This window comes from Typha angustifolia, chromosome 9, assembly GCF_048772165.1.
Source record: "Typha angustifolia cultivar Huaian chromosome 9, ASM4877216v1, whole genome shotgun sequence".
Classification (NCBI taxonomy): Eukaryota; Viridiplantae; Streptophyta; class Magnoliopsida; order Poales; family Typhaceae; genus Typha; species Typha angustifolia.
The window spans coordinates 6,201,536-6,215,727 of record NC_133247.1 but is presented as its reverse complement, the minus strand read 5'-3'; the positions used below and the strand labels follow the sequence as shown (position 1 = coordinate 6,215,727).

The 14,192-nt window shown below is 35.9% G+C and overlaps 1 protein-coding gene across 4 annotated transcripts in view; it reads right to left on the bottom strand.

Moving 5' to 3' along the window:
* Positions 1 to 14,192, bottom strand: part of LOC140766731 (uncharacterized) — a 35,426-nt gene that overhangs the window by 18,460 nt on the left and 2,774 nt on the right. For all 4 annotated transcript variants that reach the window (XR_012105494.1, XR_012105493.1, XM_073106314.1 and 1 more), the window contains exons 2-11: positions 10,842 to 11,096; positions 10,256 to 10,446; positions 10,011 to 10,182; positions 6,416 to 6,553; positions 6,133 to 6,322; positions 4,645 to 4,790; positions 4,209 to 4,388; positions 3,920 to 4,030; positions 2,628 to 2,747; positions 2,399 to 2,546 (exon numbers count right to left, since the gene is read on the bottom strand). Coding sequence is in view for 2 of the 4 variants with exons in the window: in XM_073106314.1 (XP_072962415.1) it covers positions 2,399 to 2,546; positions 2,628 to 2,747; positions 3,920 to 4,030; positions 4,209 to 4,388; positions 4,645 to 4,790; positions 6,133 to 6,322; positions 6,416 to 6,553; positions 10,011 to 10,182; positions 10,256 to 10,446; positions 10,842 to 11,096 (1,651 nt within the window). In the remaining 2 variants the exon portion in view is untranslated. The remainder of the gene's footprint in view (positions 1 to 2,398; positions 2,547 to 2,627; positions 2,748 to 3,919; positions 4,031 to 4,208; positions 4,389 to 4,644; positions 4,791 to 6,132; positions 6,323 to 6,415; positions 6,554 to 10,010; positions 10,183 to 10,255; positions 10,447 to 10,841; positions 11,097 to 14,192) is intronic.

The window sequence follows — 14,192 nt, the reverse complement described above, 5'->3', positions numbered from 1 at the left end:
TTCAGTTTAGTTCTTTCCAAAGTACATCTACTAGGGATTATTGTGTGAGTCGACACATGCCGTGCCGATGCTTAGCCAAACACATGGCACAAGGGGTGCTACTCGACACCCCTCCTAGCAACGATCCATCACTGTATAGTGGTCCTAGAGCAATTAATGGTGCCATCTATTCTCTCTCCTCATCGTCGTCGCTCCTCTTTCCTTATCATCTTTGCTCTTTCCACATCATTAGTTGTGCCCTAGCAAGAGATGGAAAAATGGAGAAGACAATAGGCATAGTGGGGATGAAAAGAAAAGGATCCACAAAGCAAAACTAACTTAAAGTAGCGAATGACACGACGATGAGGAGAGAGCAATGGCTTGAGGAGAGGCCATCGGTGATGGAAGTAGTCTCCTCTTTTTCTCTCCTCTTGCATAGGGCCAGCAGTGGAGTAGTCCTATCTTTGCAGCACAGTTTGCAAATGTTGTGGCACATGACATGCCATAGGTACACCGATCCTGGACATCAATTTTACTACCTTGACCAAAGTAAAGAAGGCCAATACGTCTTATTCCAATGCCATGCCAACACGACAAAAATGGTCCTAAAAAATAGTTTGACATTGTAACAATGAAATGATAAGGCTCTGATACCAATTGATGCGTTACGGTACCAAATTGATGGGTTCTTGTACCAAAAGAACGGCTACGAAATAATTCTTTAATATCTGAATTTATTGCAGCAAAGAATCCACGTAACCGTGAAAAAATATTTGTTAGATATTCTACGGTAGTCAGAAAATTACGAAACCAAGTGAGTTAGATCCGTAACTTCCTGATCTACAACTTTCGTATTTACGCCCTTCGCAGATTCGAACTGTAGCAAAGACGAAAACACGGAATAACGTGGGTGATGGTGGTAGTGATGGGTGGAGTGGATATTAGGGTTATGGATAGGTATGGAGATGAAGGTGGATTGTGGATGTGATTAAGGAAAGTAGACGAAGGAAACGAAGTGGTCGAGATCCCAAAAAAGAGAGATAGCTCGACAGTCGAGGAAGAATAGAAGTTAGAAGAAACATTGCCAACAATAGAGGTGGAAGGATGGTAAAAAAGAAGGTGGAAGAGAGTCTATAGAGAAGACAGGAGACAAGAAATCAATAATCCAATAGCATTCTTCATCATCATACTCCAATTAAAGTTTCATCTACATATATATAGAGGCTCACTCTAGGGACTCATCAATTAAATTAAACAACTCTAACAAATTCTAACAAATCAACAACTAAGTTAAAACCCTAACAAACCAACTAAACCAGTCTTCCTTATCTTCTTCGATTAACTCTCGGATTAAGCTTTCGTTTTGTCACAGATAGATTCTGAATCTGAAGAAGTCATAAATATCAAAGTTATAGATCTAGAGGTTGGCGACCTTATCCAACTAGTTTGATACTATTTGGATATGTGTAGAATATTCTACGAATATTTTTCCGAAATTACGCAAAATTAGATTTAGCTAATTAAATAAAATCCTAACCTACTAAGACTCTAACTAAACCAAATAACTAAATAAGATAATTAGACTTAATCCATTAAGCCTAATCTCCCTTTGATGTGATTTGCGAATATTTTTCCGAAATTACACAAAATTAGATTTAGCTAATTAAATAAAATCCTAACCTATTAAGACTCTAACTAAACCAAATAACTAATAGATAATTAGACTCAATCCATTAAGCCTAATCTCCCTTTGATGTGATCCGATCCAATCCGGTTCATATCATGAAACCAAAGGAGAGAGAGACCTAAGCCTCAGACAAGTCCACGTATTTTCTTCTTCTTCCACTCCTCAACGAGTCCACATATTTTCTTCTTCCACTCCTCTTCCCGTGTGACACTCTAGCCTTCCTGCAATTAAATTTTTATTCCCATTCTTCTTCCCTCTGTTGTTCTTTTGTCACCTCTCTCCACCTTCCTACATTGCATCCTCCTCCACTTCCACCTCTATTCCCTCTCACAAAACCAAGATTTTGTCGGGAGACATAGGCCATGCCACCCGGCATGTGTAGTTTCGATGGCACTTTAGTCCTTGATTATAATAATAATGCGCGACAATGTCATGAAATATTAACACAATATGACTGAAAGATGTCATGCAATTTATTTGGAATAAAACCTTCTTAATTCTAAATTCCAAGGTGAAACCAGTAAACCATCAGACCTATATCAATGTCACTTAGCATATTATTTCTAGACAGTAATATCATATAATTTTTAATTACTTTGTGAAACTAATGGAATTACTGAACTTCCTTAACTGATAACAAGTATCTATGATCAACAGGAAAGAGAATACTAAAATAATTAAAGAAAAGGAATATCTACCAGGAAGAAAAAGAAAAGGAGATAGAAAATTTACTATTATGCTCTTCTTCTCCTGTTTGGTCGACAGAACTTTTAATTCCACAACCAGCTGTTCGTAGTGACAAACTAATGGGCAAGAGACCCAGGCTTATAGAGAATGATAGGCTCAAAGCAATTGGGTGATCCTCCTTCAGAAACATTTCCTGTGAGAAATGAATAAATGGTTCTTAACTATGTATCATTAATGAGAGGAAAATCATGTAATGTACGAGCTAACTTCTAACCTCTCCAACATAGCTAGAACGGAGAAGCATCCCAGGAGAAAATTCTTTCTCCCCTTCCTGTGGATTGAAGAATTGTCCAACTGCCATAGAAGCTGTTGGGGGAGGCCTACCTGAAACAGTCTGGAGACTAGTAGTTCAGGACATGCATCAACTTCAATAACACAAATTAAATCCGGTACAGAATTAGAGTTGCATACTGATGAAAATTGTCATCAAAAACTATTTCAAACATGTGCAAAAACAATTCTGACAGTATGATTATACAATGTACAAGTCACATGCTAGGTACCCATTATGCAAAGACAGACACTATAACATCTTTAAAAAGGAAATTTTGAAATTACGAAATTCCAAATGGGATATAACTATATAAGGAAAAGCAACCAAACATCTCAAAGATGTCAGTCCAGCAGTGATGTCATAGTGGCTAAAAAATATTTTGTTAAAAAAAAACAAAGAAGGAAAATTACAAATAACTCTATATATACAGAACTGCGACTCAAAATTATTGCAGTGAATACATAGTAGAGATATATATACTTAAGAGTGGGATTGTCATGTTGACATATACCTAAGATATCCTCATTCCTCAGAGGAATATATACTTAAGAGTAGGATTACAACTTTTGATGGTTTCCAGTGAGAAAATATTATAACTTGTAGATTGGTTATTTAGGTGCGACAATTTGCTAAATCTATGTGAAAATAGGGAAAAGTGACGCGTCAACAAGTTTAGCAAGAATTCATAGAAACTGGTGACCAACGAAAGAAGAGATCATTAGACCTACACTTTATGGGTTCATCTCCAATGAAATTTTCTAGCTCTAGATCCACTTTCATAAACTTGTGGAAATTTTGATACCCAAAATATGTTAAACTTGAAAGGATAAAATGAGAAAATTAGGAAAAAAAATTTTGTAAAGATAGTATCTTGCGGCCACCTGAAGAGAAGACAGTATCAATCTACCATCAATGGTTCATTTCAACAAACTTCCCCAACTAGGAGTTCAAATTTTGTTCCTAGTTTGCTTAAATTTCAAAAAAGTTGATTTGGGAGAGAAAAAAAAAATTGCAAGTTTGCAAAAACAATTTACTTTGGTAACTCATATAAGAAATAAAATACATGAAATAGTATAATGTTACATAATATCCTACTGTAAAATTTTTAGTGTAAACAAAGAGAAGTAGACAGTGTCATTAGCTGAGCTATGCATGCCAACACTAGGCACACTACAGCTATCCTGGAGTAGGACAACATGACAAACCAAAATGAGCATAAAAAAAGTCAGTACCTGGCGAGGTGCAACTGATATAGTCAAGAAGCGAAAACCATTCATTTCCTTTGGACTCAATTGAAGAAATGCTGATGGGGGTGCTTGTTCTGTTTGGCTTCCTGGTTCACCCTGTAGAGAACAGATACTAGGTATTGATCCAACCTCTGAATTATAAACTGGCAATTAACTTGCAGTAGATAGGCTTAGTCAACACCCTGAGCTTTAGATTAGTGTGTGTACATGCATGTGTAAATGAGAGATTCAGCAAATGTAGTATAAGAAAAGGGACATGGAAACAGAAATATACCTGCCTTGGTGCAGGTCTTGCTGGAATCTGAACCATTTTTGATGTTACCTCAACAATTCTTTTGCTGGCGGGTGCTCCATTTAATGATGAATTAAGCCTGTCAGGCCACAGATGAATTCTAACCCCAGAACATGGAGAAAGATTTGTGACAAAGACAAAGTGTCCTCTGCCATTGGAACCCTGGTTTCAAAAATAAACTAGTAACGTTCTAAGTAGCAAAATTGTACCAGCTAAATGCCTAAATCTATTAATGATATTCAAGCCTAAGTGATTTACATGCCCACCAGACACAATAACCAAAAAAAGACCGGTGATTAATATCATGAACACGTACAGAGAGCAGTGAGATGATAAAAGGACAGATAAAGACGGAAAAATCAGTAAGCAAAGGGTTCCAAATATCAACCACTCCAACAAGTACTTCACATGAGCTTACCAGCTTTTTTATATCCAACCACCGCCTTCTGCCATCCATCGCTAGAACAGTAACGCTACTTGATTGAATATAGAGATCTCTCTCAAGGCCATCGTCATTCCAGTGAATAGATGTTGGACAAGAAAAAGAACTCTTTTGGGGGGACTCTGCAAGAAAGTTTAAGCTTATCACTTTTCATAGAAAAGTCCGAAGTCCCCAAAAGAATTCACAAGTACATAGTAAGACATTAAGATAAAAGTTTAGACACAATTGTCTCTCGCCAACTAAAGAGTGAACATGAACAGAAGCACATGACTACTATCAGCAGTTCTACAATTACAACTTCCAAAATTGGTTGTTCGTTATCAGGCAGTATTTAAGTAACGGACCTGGATTAACCTTATCTGACATAATAAGGGTCAAGGAATTCTTGGCTAAACTTTTGAAATTTAGAACATCAATAACACAGCTTTATGTTACAATTATTGTGAATTAGTGTTTGACTACTTGGCAATTTCAGAACAAGATTCGAGTTTTTGCAACATGTACCGGTAGTCAATGGTTTGAATTTGGAATTAGGATGAAATTTTCCAAAGAGTAATGAGAAAAATACTTCATTAACACAAGACTTTAGTATATATTTATAAGCTCTTTCAATCATGTTATCAATCCAAAACAAACTTTGAAAAAATAAAAATCCTATTTTAAGAAAGAAAACTCTAAAAATACAAATCCGATTCGGAATTGAAAACTAAATCCTACTCGGAGTCAGAAAAATAACTCCAAAGCCAAACTGGAAGGGTACAGCATCACCCCTAATCCATTTAATGACTCCAAAGCTACATGCTTCCAAATATTAGCAGTCACCTTGTTCAAAATATTGTAACCTTTGGAAGTACCCATAGGCCATGATCAGCCATTCAATGGAATGCTAATTCAGAAGGAGACCATCTCTAAAAACGGGTCTTCTCTACAGATTTATAATCTTCTATCTTCACCATCAAGCATATATTTTGATCTCAAATCCAGATCACTAACAAAGGCACAGTGAGATTACACAAAGTACAGCATACTTGACTAGGGACCTAGCTGTGATGTGGAAAATTTTCAATTAAAAGATACAATGAAAATTTACAAAGGAAAGGAGGCTGTGACACTTTGTCAAGGTAAACCAATGGTACTCTCAGATATTCATAATTGTTGCATTTCTTTTAATAATTTCTCTACACTCCTCTTGCAGCTTGATCTTCCAACAGATAACATATGTTTGTCTGCATGACAAAGCAGATATCGTGCTTTTGTTTTACCCATCTATACTGACATAATATAAGTACATGAATGACCTGATTAGCATTGCAAATTGCCTGGAAAATTGTAATCTAGATCTAGAAATATTGAAACCTCAAGTTTGAAACAGTATGGGATTGGTTAAGTAGGATATTTTAGAACAAACCATTTTGCATATGCAACATTAAAATAAAGGCCTTAAATAGGTAATGTGAACTGTACCAATAGCATCCCTTCCATCCTTTGTATTAAACTTTGTTGAGTCCTGAGATGGTTGCACATCTCTCATCCAATTTAGGGCCTGAGGTATTCCACTTCGAAGCATTTTTGAAAACACAAAAAGCCTATTCTCTGTGTTTGAAAATGGTTTCCCGGTTTCGGGATCTATTATGCTTAGGAGAGTGTGCGAGATCTAAGAAAAGAAATCAAGTCAAACTAAAATGAACAAAATCATAGCAAAAATGGCATAAAAGAAATCTTCACAGGAACATCTAGTATTGCTTGCCTGTACAACTAGTTGATTACACCAAAGAATAGATTGGTGTTCCATTGATAGCCAAACATTCTTCATGCCTGAACTGCCTACCATAAAACCATGAGTAGAGGGAACAATTCCATCCAAAGAAGCCAACTTTGATCGGACCTGGAAACAAGAACAATTTAAGGCCATGCTTTCGCATCACGCAGCATTCTTTAAGTCATCTAGTCCCATTTATATACTTGAATGATTCGAGTGTTTTTTGTAGTGTATCGTTCCTATTGATCTTAATAAGATAAAGAAAGCTAAATGGCCATTAATGAAAAGATCATTTTTAATGAAAATTACCCATATCATAACAGAGTAAATGTGAGAAGAAATTAGCGCAGGATGTGGTCATTGCTCAACCATGTTTCAGATGTTATTGATTTCAGATTTCAAAAATTGAGATGAATGTGTAAGTTACCTACTTAACTCAGTGGTTAGAGTATTGCTTTCATACAGAGGGAGTTACTGATTTAGATTTTCAATATTCCTCTATGGCTACAAAAATGCAAGGACTAATTCATTATTATCACCATCTTTGGAGTAGCTTGAACAAAGATACAACGGAATCACCATATTGGCAAAAATTCATGACCTTAAGTATTGTACAATACCAATACGCATTGGTATCAGCCATTACCAATCCAAAACTGAGGGCAAAACCAAGTTTCCCTTGATTTCAGGCTTTCAGCCCAATGTCGACCATATTTGTTCAATATCGATTGTATCACTCAACATTGGTTGCATCAGCTAATATATATGATGTATGATGTATCGGTCGTAAAAGCCATAAAAAAAATATATATTTCTCTTTTATGCAAACTAGATGTGGATTGCATAAGTTGGATCTGATATAAATTCACGGCATCAACTATTGATGTCTTAATGTCTCATGCGCTATGCTTTATGTTTCCTTCCCTTTTCCTTTCTCTCACACTTTCCTTTTTGTTGCTAATTATTTTCTTTGTTTATTTTACTCCGCTTTACCTTTTCTTTTTAACACTCCACTACACTCACCCCTGTTGCAAAGATGGTTATTTTGCCTCATTGGCAGGGGGGATTCATGCCACCTCTGTTGTAGAGCTGAAGATGGTGATAAGCTATGTACTAAATCCATTCGGAATTCAATATTGTTTTTAATATTTTCATTCTTTGTGTTATGTTGCTTTTATCTCAGTTAGCTATATAAATCTTTGTATCTTTGTTATTTTCTTCTAGACTTTTAGGATATTTCTACATTTTATATCATAATTTAGAATTTAAAATATTTAAAAAATAGTCAGAAATTGAACTAACAAAGCCAATATGTATCATTTTTTATGATTGATATCAATATCAATATTTAGAACATAGTTTGGAGGCCCAAGAAGGAACTGTAACAACTGAAAATTAAAAGTAAAGCCGAATCTCATTGGTTAAAGCTGAAACTATCAAGATTTCTTGTTTTGACATTTATTTTGAAGCACAATAGATTAAAATCATTCTATTTCGACTTAAAATATTCATTTTTGTTGGGGTTCAAAAACAAACTTCAAACCATGATTTCAAGCCTTGGGGAAATAATATGGAAACAAGAATGATATTTATTGTTAAAGGGGCATGATATACATTGCAAGTTTATTACCTAATAGTTAAATTTTTGAGTCAACTAGTTATCTAAGTTGGTATCTGAGCCTATTTTTCTAGAGGTCATGGATTCAAACATCGCCAGCCCGTCTTTGTTCCCTACTTTCTTGTATTGCAGTGTGGTGCATTGCACGTCTTGTTATCTAATATCTATCCACATATAGTATTAAAGCTGCATGTGAGAGGGCTTATTAAAGGGTATGATATAGTGATACACATTATCGGCATGTTACCTAATGCCTTGAGCTTTTAAGTCAACTAACTGATTATTAAACTTTTACAAAATAAAAAGAAACTATTAACATGGCAACAACAATAGACAAATTTATATTCCAAACATCTCCAACTTTGAAAAATTGTTGTATAACAGCTAAAATGATTTTTTTGTGTTTATGTAAATATCACAATCTATGTAAAGTATTCAAATTTTTTAAACAAATCTTACGCAAGCGACAAGTTATTTAACTTTTTCTTTGTTTCCTTTTGAACCTAAAATAACTTACTTACACCATTTAACATAAAAATTATAATACCATATGCATGCACAAAGCATATATAGATAAATAAATGTAATATAGCTCATCCCAAGAAGAATGCTATAGTTGTTCCATACTATCAATTCTTCCTAAACAATCAACTGAAATTGGAAATGAACACTTTTCCCATGACAAATGAAAAAAATCATATATCACATGAAATCAAACTGTGGCATTGTAAAGCAGACAGCCGAGTAAGTTGCATGGATTCAGGTCCATATATGGTTATCTAGTTGTCAGATCATTTGTATCACTAGAAGTTTTCTACTAGAAACTCCATACCCAAGTATTACACCATAAAGTGTCAAATCATGTTGTTATAGTTAATTTGGGGCAAACAAAAAGACACAGCAACATAGCTTTTAAAGGGATAATGCAGTAAATACACATGTTGTTGTTGTTGTATTGATGGATTTAAGGTCCAGCCTTTTGGAATAATTCAGAGAATATGACTCATCTAACAGTATATGGCTGGAAGGCTCTCCATACAATATCAATTATTGGAAAGCCAAGCATGAAGAGACTAGACAACAAATACTTCACAGTTCACACCCGGACCTGGAGAGCAGTTTCTTTGGATTTTAGACTTTAAAAGGTGATTTTCTGTGATAAGAAGCATGTCAGGGCTATATAGAAGTACTTTTCCAGAAATTCTTAGGTACCAAGGAACCAATTGCATTCTTTTTTAGCAATTCAATATTGCCAACTTAGTAAGCATAATGATCAATATAACCTCTGAAAAGGGAGCCTAACATCTGCACTAAATGGGATAGTGTGAACAGTAAAAATTAAGACAATTAAATGGTGATAACTAGGATCGTAATATCAAATTAAAAAAATAGGTTCAAACAAATAGTGATCTATCAAGTAAAGATGGCCATGCCGTGCCACCATCGGCACGGCACGCCCTCGACATGCCCTTGCGTGCTAGTGGAACACCCTATGCGTCACTGGCACGCCTTTAATATAGTTTTAAATAAAAATTTAGAATATTTAAAAATATTTTTGGGTTTTCGACACATCAATTTTTAATTTTTCATTTCATTATATGTATTAAAATTTACATTACAGTCTTTTATCTTTAAATTACTTTTGTAAATAATCTATTTATCAACAATATAGCAATAATTAAATATAAATATTATTCAACACATAACGTGCTTGAATATATTTATTAAAACTAATATTAATGACTGAACACTTTATAATATGATTGAATACTTCATAATGTATAAATAAACACATAATAATATTCAACATAAAATATTAATTGATAATAGTTCACGATACGTATGTATATATCTGTGTAGACGACAGTAGATAATTATAGTGCAGAAAGGTCTAATTGTATAAGAGAAAATCACTGTTTAAAAAAATCATATTACAAAAAGGACTAAAAGTAAGTAAAAGGAAACCTGATAATCATGGATGCCGCCTGACACAGAGACAACAACAACGTGAGAGAGCTTAGGACTAGATCCAAGGTTTCCTGCATGTAAGGTCTGTGTCATGTAGCCCTTTCTCCATTCTCCATTCACCTGGGAATAAAAATGACCCAGTGATGGTTGCAACGCCACTGGAGGGGACCTGGATATGTCATCAAATATTATCAAGATAAGGCCAAAAAAAAAAAAAATGTTGAAAGCAGAAAAGAACATACTGGTGTGGGCTTGAGAGTGTTAATATAGTTTCAACAGCTGACTTCCGCAAGAGTGGATGGACAATAGCAGCTCTGGCCACAAATCCACCCATAGAATGGCCGACTAATATTACACTATTTGGCAAGTTTCCAGAGACTTCAGCACCTTCCTTTATGCGTACTTCACGTGATTCTCGATACTGATCCAAGATCTACAAAAACAACATACAAAAAACTATAAGTTTGGGGTTGGCAAATTCCAAGTATCCCAAATCAGTATTAGCACAAACAAATGAATTGACAAATACATTTAAGTAGAAGCACTGGATTGAAAACTTGCAACAAGTTCCAATAAATTTTCATTGGAATTATTGTTAGTTAAATAATTTGAATGGGGCTTCTAGCAGAGAGAAAATTCCTGACAAGGATAATAGATTTCTTTCAGGGCATGACCAATATGATTCCTAGAAAGAAAATATCTTTGACTGCTTAAAGCCAAGTTGATCACCACTTAATGATCTCTTAATATTAAAGCAAAACGCACCACCAAGATTAAATTCCTAGATTTCCAAGAAAACTGGACAATTCAGAAAAATAAAAGTCATACCCTGTGAATTGCATATACAACATATTCACTATGCTCTTCAAGTATTCGACCATCCATTGCAGAATGTTCCCCTTCAAGATCCACAGCAAACCAATCCAACATTCGGCTATACTGAGTAGGAATCATGAAACTTTCCAATTCCTTCATCAACAAACTACCTGGATTACCAGGCAGAATTGTTGTTTCATGATAAAATGTTGGCTCAAGTGGTCCACCTTGGTATGCCCGAAAAGATTCAGCAGCCAATGATCGAACCTAGATGAACAAAATAGAAGGGAAATTAAGGAGATAGTCTACTCTTTTGTTAATATAAGCCATAAAGAGAATGCTGTAAGGTCCAGAATCTAGCAAGCACAGATAGGCATTCCAAAAAAGTGCAGTCAAGGCAAAGCACATTCACCAAAGACCTGAAGAAACACCATAGGAGTTAAAAGAAGATGCAGTTATAAGAATGTTAATTATTTCAAAAAGAATGAGTGAGGTAATAAAGAATGAGGGGAATTATAAATATTTCCATATAAAAGCTTCCTCATGAAAAAGGAGTTGCTTTCCTAGTACAACACTCCTGCACTACTAACTTAAAGGCACTCAACTACGGAAAATATGCCAGGTTAGTAGCACAGTGACCATTTTTCTGGCAGCAATTTAAAGTAAAAGATAAAGTGATTAACGGGCTTGGCATCAACATCTATGAGACTCAATTTGATTAAATGAAAAATAAAGAATGTGCTCTAGCAAAAGCGTCAACAGAAGAGGTCCTAAGAGAGCCGCCAAAATGGGCTCCTGAACAACAAGAAGTGATGTTCTATGATTATCTTTTCAGGAACTTCTGTATTTCACCTTGAATTGTTTTTTCATAGTTTTACTTGGAGGCTCCTTCTCAAGGAAGCGATGCAATTATAAAAGGGTTCAATTGCAGTTCTAAATTCCAGCAATCTTTTGGTGGATAGACTAGATTATACGCAACAGCTGATAGTAATAACCAGAAAATAAATTTAGGGAAGGCTCAGACGCGAGGCAATTATCTTCTTCTTCCTCCCTTCTCTTTTTTCTTTCACATATTCAAGATAGGAGATCGCGGGAATTCCACAATTTGGTGGTGAACCCTACCTATATAAATCTAGCAAATCATCTCCTTCAGGGGCATTTGGATCTTCCTCTCTTTCTCTTCCCTTTTCCCCTTCTCTTTTCTCTTCTTATCTCACCGAAGTAGCCATCATCGAAGTTGGGTCACTAGAACACTGTCTGAGCAAACCAACACCACCAAATGAATTGCTCGTGAGTCCTCTTTAACCTCCTTTATTTAAATTTCAGTTTAATTGGGTATTCTTTTGTATTGCCTCTCTTTTACACCTTCAACTTCATCGACGAAATTCTGTCATCCAGTGACTTCAAGTCACCGCCAGTAAAGCCTGAAGCTTCGCATGAGAGGCCTTGTGCCATAGATGCCCTTCGTAGGTTCTAAAGGTCCCAAGAGGAGGCTATACCATGTGGCCTCCTATCAAGTTTTTTCAATCACAATCGTGATCGTCGCTATTGCTTCTGTCGACATCCACTGTTGGACTCTTTACCCTTCATGAGAAGAACGGAAAGGTGCCTTCTGATCGAACTTTCATGGTTCAGTTCAAGCTTTGGGACTTCACCATGGCTATCAGCCATCAAGAGATGGTCTAATCCCCATCGCCCGCCTCAATCAGCCTCCTTCCACCTCATGTGAGTTGCTTTGTCCATGAGGAGTGAGTTGGTGTTGCAGGTTAGGAGCACCGATGCTCCTCTTCTTTGCTACCTTATGTTGAAGGAGAAGCGGTGGTGGTTGGGAGATTGGGACCTTTTGGTCCTATTCCAGTCGTGTAGTGTGTTTGGCCCTACCCAAACCCACTTGGGTTAGGTGAGCTTGGTGGTTGGGCTAAGGGAGGGCCCAACCTAAGATTGGGGGAGATTTGAGGCTAATAATCCAACCCAACTTATTCGGCTTGGGTCTTGGCCCAGCTCTATCAGTTGAAGGGTTATAGGCCTTAGGATTGGAATTTAGCCCAAAATTAATTAGTTCTAATTTCTAAGTGTAAAAAATTTTATATTGTTAAATTGAAATATAAATTTATGAAAAAAGTTGAAGATATGTACTTGAATTATTTATTGAGTTATTCCATTTAGACCTCAGGTGAGAAGATTCACTCACATATTTATTTATCCCATATTTCTCACGTATTTTATGTTAGTATGCCATTGTGATGTTAGTATGCCATTGTGTTATACTTCATGCCATACACTACTTCAAGCATATTAAAGTGTATGATATGTTATTCCTTATGCATTCTCATTATTTATACAAGTGGCAAAAATTTTGATGATGAGTAGCTAGCGAAACATTAATTATAAGTAGGTAGGACTTTGAGAATAGTCACAAACTAGATATTCTCCATGTATCTCCCTATGATGACTTAGGTCTACCTTATAGTCCAAAGAACATATCTATCCTAACCAGTGGCTCTGACGGAGTTAAGGAACAGCCTCAAGTTAAATTAAAAATCTTCCTAAGATGATCCTAATCTCTCTCTCAAAAAAGAATAGAAAAGAAACGTGTGTTTATTACATGTGACATCTATTGATGACCCTAATCGACTTAGTTATGAAAAAAAGACTCGAGCATCATTTTTGTGACTTCTAATTTATTTGAATCTATGAAGCACAAATACTTTATTTAGGTCTCCATATCGGTATCAGATACCTATATGGCCCGATACGACCCCAGTACGTATCTGATACGGCTAAAGAAGTATCTAATTTAAAATAATTAATTTTAATTATCCAATACAACGAGGATAAAGCGGAGATATGGCAAGTTACGACGGAGATATGGCAAGTTACGATGGAGATATGGCAAGATATGGCAGGGAGATATTTTTGAATTATTTAAGTTAAACGGATAGGGTCTACAAATAAAACTCGTTGAAAACCTGTTTAACATACTAACCGACCCGTTAACATTTAACTAATAACACTGAAACCTAACCAATGTTCGCTGTACTCTCTATTGTTCCTCTCCCTCTTATGACCTAGCTAACAACGAAAACATTGAAAAGCCTTCTCCCCCTCATGCGCCGATGACAAAAAACCTTCCTACCTCCCTCACGCGCCAGCGAAAAAGGCCTTCCTCCCTTGTGCACCACGATTCCCTCACTAGACGACAACTCCTTCATGCGACGGTGACTCCCGCAACAGCGACTCCCTCTCGTGATGGCATCTCCCTCCCTCATGCACCTTCCTCCCTCACACTCTCTATCCATAATATTATAATTTGGGGTTTTGATCACAGTGAGTTGATCCTAATTGCTGTTAAGTGCTAAATGA